Here is a 6,000-nt window from a genome sequence, read left to right on the forward strand (position 1 = left end):
AATGTCTCATGAGATCCATAGTTGTGGTGGTAGTTTAAGTATTACTATTTTGGAAAATGAAAGCTATATGAAAAAACTTTTTTTTTACCTTTTCTGTTTCCTTTTCTCCTTAGATGAAAGGTTGTATCAAAGTTCTTAAGGACCAACCTCCTAATAGTGTAGAAGGTCTTCTAAATGCTCTCAGGTGTGTATATGTACATGTACATATGTATAAAGAAAATGTTTCAAAATGTGAATAGCACGAAGGATCTGAATATAAATGTTACAGTTAGAAATGTGAAGACTCATTTAGCTTATTGGTGACCTTTCTATCCCATATTGGTTACAATACTTTCATAATTTGTGTGTGTGTGTGTGTGTGTGTGTGTGTGTGTGCGCGGAAACCGTAACAGCCTAATCACCTTGCTAGAGATTTTGGCTTGTTTTTTTTTTGCTCTTCTTGAAGGAGTGTTGCTATTTATTTTTTAATGAAAGTTAATACATGCTAATTGTAAATAAAATTCAGTAAACACAGGAAGTTTAAAAAGGAGGGTGTCATATAATTTTGAAATAAACCACTTTTTTCCTCCCAGAGTGTCTGTGCTTGTAGTCATAGCTCTATGTAATAGATTCTTTTTTACCAAATAGTGCCACACAAACTGTTTTACAAAGTAGCTCTTTTCCCTTAATATAGTGTAATTATGGTGCTATGTTCACAATTACAGATCTCTATTAATTTTTTTATATTTCTTACATTTTTTTTCTTACTGTTTCTTATAATGGAAATGAAGCAGCCAGTAATTATTTGATGTCTTTTCTCAACTTAGACCTACTTGATTTAACTGCTGAAGCTCCAAAGGATGCTGGAATATTTTTAAATAAAAATTTTAGCATAACATCTTGACCACAGAGATTTAATTGGTAGTATAATTTCCCTAAGATAAAAGGTGACTGACTCATTACTTGATTATTTTGTTTAAACACAAAAAATATGTGAGTACAGAAATACTAATATAGTGACTTTTTGAGGTCACAGGTCATCATTGATTTCCAGTTCAGTATGATATTCACCACATGTTTTATGAGCAAAAGCAGTATAGTTACTCTTCTTGAATACTTAGTCAACACTTGGTATATAATGCAGCAAAATCTAGCTGTCTTTTCAGCTGAGGGGGACCATCATATGATTTATTAGGACTATGAAAGCATTCTATAAGTAGTGACCACCTGATAAAAGTATTCTAAGTGATTATCAGAAAGACTCTGATTAAGAAACATAATAAAGCATTCTTATAATGTCGAACTATTTCAGCCACTAGCCTATCAGAAACCATAAGTTTTAGTTTTTTACTCTGGAATTTTTTACAATGCAAACTTCATTGATTTTCCCAATATTTATGGTATTATGAACTTTTCTAGTGGGTCCCTCTCCGAAGACTGCCCTTGTCCCAATCAGCCTGATTTTCCTGCAAAGCCCTTTTCTTTCAGATTGGCTAGATTTTCTAAAGCCAACAGGTGACAGGAAATCCTTTTTGAAAAGTAAGAGATAATTGAGGCCTGTCTAGGAGGTTTAGTATTATTTCTTATTTCTTTATCTTGAATGGACTCTGCTTCATAACATTAATTTAAAAACTCAGAGCTTAAAGGTAGGTCAGTCTCTTTTACTCTAGAATTAGGCCCACGTTGGGCAGAGTGGTGGTGAGTGACGGCTCTGAAGTCTCCCTCTGTGCTGGAGGGAGAGGGGAAGAGAAGCACCACTGAGGCAAGAGCCACTGCCAGTTTTAAGTTTTCTTCTCAAATCTGTGATGGAAATTAGAAAATAAAGTTTACTGCAGAGATCACTCAGACCATTTTTATTCATAGTGAGCAAGCATATTCTTTGTCTGATTCATTTTTCTTCACCTGGGAAGTTTTGTGATGTTAAACAGTATTCTTGAGGTTTGTGGTAGTGGTTATAGTTAGTGACATTTTTGTGTCTCTGTAAGTTTACAGTGTAGGTTCATATGTATCATTTAATGTTTACCACTGCTCTGTGAGGTATGTGGTGGGTATGGGGTGCTGGGGTGTCTCCATTGTACAGAAGAGTTACCTTAAGCTCTTAAGAGAATTACAGATCATATAGCCAATAAGCGTAGGAATTTATTTTCAAATTCAGGATTTCATTCTTGAAATCTCATGTGCTTGATGCTACACCATTGAGTCTTAGGTTTACTATGGGATTGAACTTAGGTGTACTTTGGAATCACCTGGATGGATATAAAAAATGCAGATTATCAGGTCACCGCCTCCAGAGAGCTTTTGCATTAGCTCTGGGGTGGTCTCAGGCACCTCTTTTTATAAGTAAACATGGAGCTGATACAGGTAATCTGACACTTTGAGAAACACTGCCCGAACTAAATCAACTTGGCTCTTAATATGCTTCACTCAGAGCAAAGGAGCCATTGTTAAAAAAGCATTTTGTAATCCCACAAGTACTCTGCAATTGTTGATTATTATTTACACCTCTACAAAATGGAGCACACTTCCATGAAATTATTTTTTTTGAGTTACTCCTTTACTAGAGATGCTCACTGTTGTTTTCCTTAGAACCAACAGTTAATAACCAGAAAATTTTAAATAGGAGTGTAATTGCGTGCATATGCACGCACGTGTGCACACACATTGTTTATTTTGAATGCTTTTCTGCAGTAATTATATGGTCCCTCCAACTTACAGCGTGTGATTATGAGAAAGCATTACAAGTCATGTCTACATTTAACCAGTGGAGAAATGGGACTGAGTGCCTTTGATCATAAGAGAGAGTGAGCGAGCTAAAGCTAGGAGTTAAGGTTCAGTGCTAGATAATTCATTGCTGCTTTCATTCAGTTGAAGAGTGAAGATAAAAGCTGCATTTCTTCAGTAGAAAGTCATATGCATTTGGAAAAAGATTATGTTTTGTGCACAAAGTGAGAGAGTGCCATACATGTTCATAAATTATTTTCACCTATGTTAGATGTTTTTGGTCTTTTGTTGATAAGAAACTGTGGCACGCTAGGCCTCTCGATTGGCCCTCCCAGGGAAAGGTCTGAGAACTGTTGGAGGCCATGGTCACATCCCACGGAAGTGAGCCCTTGGGTCTGGATAGAGAGGAGAGCGGGCACAGCTCTTGGAGTGCCACAGTCTCCTGCTGAGTGTTCACACTGTCAGCTACTGTGGTAGAAACTGTGTTGGGCGTGTTACTTGGCTCTTTCCATCATCCAGTTTTATAAAGGAAAGGGGGGGAAAATGGAGACAGATGTTGAAAATTTTTATCTCCTGACATCAGTAGGATTATGTGTGTCCATATGTACTTCATCTGCACTTGGGAAATAAAGCAGAAAGGTTAAGTCTTTACTACATCCCCTGCTGCTTAGTGTAAGTATTCCTTTATGGACCTTTCTTTCCAGTCTGGCTGCTCACCTTCTTGTCTTCCTTCCACAAATAGTAATTGAGCACCTGGTGTGTGCCAGGCACTCTGATTTCTGCTCAGTCATATGAGACAATTTGGAAGTGACTTTGACATAAAATTGTAGAGAATATCAGGTACTTAGAAGCATATGTTTGTCTTTACCTCTCTAAGGACAAACTACTTGAACTTAAGAATTGAGCTTAAATTCCTTTAACACAGAAAGACTATCTGTGTGTACCTGCTTGAAATGATACATTCCTCAAAGATTATATGTGAAATTGTTGTAAACCAGATTAACCTGTCCAGCATTAAATTCTGTCTGAATTACCTCCAAAACACATCCCGTACTCAAGCATTGAGTAGCTATTTCCATTGCTGTTAATCTTGTCCAAGCCTTGCTCTTGTCTCACGTAGACCCCGTACCAGGCCTCTCGTTGGTCCCTCTGTTGCTCCTTCTCCCTACAGTTTGGCCTCAACAGCCAGCGTGATCCTTTGAAAATATAAATGAAAAACACATCACTCCCCTGCTTAATATCCTCCGCTGCCTTTCGTTGCGTTTAGAATAATCTCCGGACTCATCACTATGGCCTACAGTGTCCGTGTGACCTGGTCTCTCCCAGCCTGTAAGGCCCCATCTAGTACTGTCCTTCCTTGCTCCTAAGTACAAATACCTAGAATACCCTTCTGTGGTATAGCATATTACATCTGTCTTCCTTTGTTAGGTTGTAAGCTCCTGGAACAGTGCCTCACACATTGTAGGCTTGCTTATTAAATTTCTGCTATTAAAGGGATCCTGTGGTGAATTTTCTTATAAAATAATAATCATTCTTCATGATTCTTAATTTATATTTACTTGCTTATAGCAAAACACATCTACCTGGAAATAAGGCACTTGGAGAATTGAAACATTTTGGAATGTGACAACTGTAGAAGCTGAGCTGTCTTAAACAGCAGACGAGAACAGGGTTGGCAAACTTCCCTGTGAAGGGCAGACAGTAAGCAAAGGGCCACACGCTCTCTGTCACAGCTGCTCAACTCTGCCATTTTAGCAGGAAGGTAACCATAGGCAGTATATAAATGAATCAGTATGACTGTGTTCCAGTAAAACTTTTTATATAAACACTGAAGTTTGAGTTTTATATGATTTCCACATTAACATGAAATACTATTCTTCTTTTGGCTGCTCTCCCCCCACCCCTCCCCGGCCCCAACCATTTAAAACTGTAAAAATATGCTTAGCTCATACACAGGCCATACGAAAACACATGGTGGGTTGCATTTGGCCCCCAGGCCATAATTTGCCAACCCCTGGGATGGGACAACAGTTATTTTCCTCCGAGGGAGAAGTTACAGCTTTGCTTACTTTAGAACGCAAGGGAGAGCTAAGTAAGTTCAGCAGCTGTTGGATATTCTCTGGAAAGCTGGTGGGGAGGGTGAGCTCGCAGAACCTGAACAGGGTGGAGGCTGGAATGAAAAGGCACAATTTTGTGAGAGATTTGCCTGACCAGTTGCACATCTTTTGATAATTAAAGAATGCAGTGCAGATAAAGGCTTTTTAAAGTTCTCTCGTATTAATGTTTTTGTGGGTTTTTCTCACTTTCAGGTACACAACAAAACATTTGAATGATGAGACTACCTCCAAGCAGATTAAATCCATGCTGCAATAACAGTTGTGGAGTAGGCGCCTGCTCTAGACAGAAGACAGTATTCGGCAGTGACTGAGAATGCACAGTTTTTAGTGATTGCAATTACTCTCTCATCTACTCTTGCTTTTTATTTCTTTCCTCTGTTCCTCTTCCCTCTTTTTTAATCATGTTCATGTTCTTAAGACTTCTTTTCTGTGCCAAAATCAGTAAAGTCATACTCTGAAGGGAGGTTGTCCTTTCAAAAGGCCATCTAAGGCAGCTAATCATGCATTGCGTTGGGGTCTCTACTGAGAAAAATTCTGTGACTTGAACTAAATATTTTTAAATGTGGATTTTTTTTGAAAACTAATATTTAATATTGCTTCTCCTGCATGGCAAAACTGCCTACTCTGCTATTTAAAACCCTCAATTACTTTATTTTCTACTGCCGCTTTTTTCATGTGCAGCCAAAATGAAAATGTTTAAATTAACTGTGTTGTACAAATGGTACCCAACACAAACTTTTTTTAAATTAGTAAGACTTCTGTTTAAAGTTTTAAGTTTGCATTTTGACATTTTTTGTAAGGATGTATGTTGTGTGTTTAACCTTTATTAACTAACGTTAAAAACTGTGATGTGTGCGTAGAGTATTACGTATGCATGTTCATGTTTAAAGAATGGCTGTTGATAAAATAAAAATCAGCTTTCATTTTTCTAAGTGTGGCCTCGTTTACTGATGTTTTGGTTTTAGGCTTCTAAAGCTCTCACTGTGTGTATTTTATGGAATGCACATACATTTACATAACATCTCCATCTTTTAGGGGAGGGCTAGGTCTTAATAGTGTTTTTTGTTCATTATTGTCTATGTGCACAGTTTTAATTGTTTTTAACTTAGCTAAATGCAGTAAGACCAGTGATCTTGTCATTAATTGAACTTTTATTTTGGATTTACTCTTGTATGGATGAAGG

General features: G+C 37.6%; 1 protein-coding gene across 12 annotated transcripts in view; it reads left to right on the plus strand.

Annotated features, from left to right (window-relative positions):
* Positions 1-5,749, plus strand: part of CYRIB (CYFIP related Rac1 interactor B) — a 146,077-nt gene extending 140,328 nt beyond the window's left edge. For 11 of the 12 annotated variants that reach the window (XM_036890497.2, XM_036890496.2, XM_036890492.2 and 8 more), the window contains 2 exons: positions 114-184; positions 5,010-5,749. In XM_036890497.2, coding sequence (XP_036746392.1) covers positions 114-184; positions 5,010-5,073 — 135 coding nt within the window. In that variant the 3' untranslated portion in view covers positions 5,074-5,749. The remainder of the gene's footprint in view (positions 1-113; positions 185-5,009) is intronic. The other variant, XM_036890500.2, reaches the window with a different exon arrangement.
* The last annotated feature ends 251 nt before the right edge of the window (positions 5,750-6,000 follow it).

This window comes from Manis pentadactyla, chromosome 3, assembly GCF_030020395.1.
Source record: "Manis pentadactyla isolate mManPen7 chromosome 3, mManPen7.hap1, whole genome shotgun sequence".
NCBI classification, from domain to species: Eukaryota; Metazoa; Chordata; class Mammalia; order Pholidota; family Manidae; genus Manis; species Manis pentadactyla.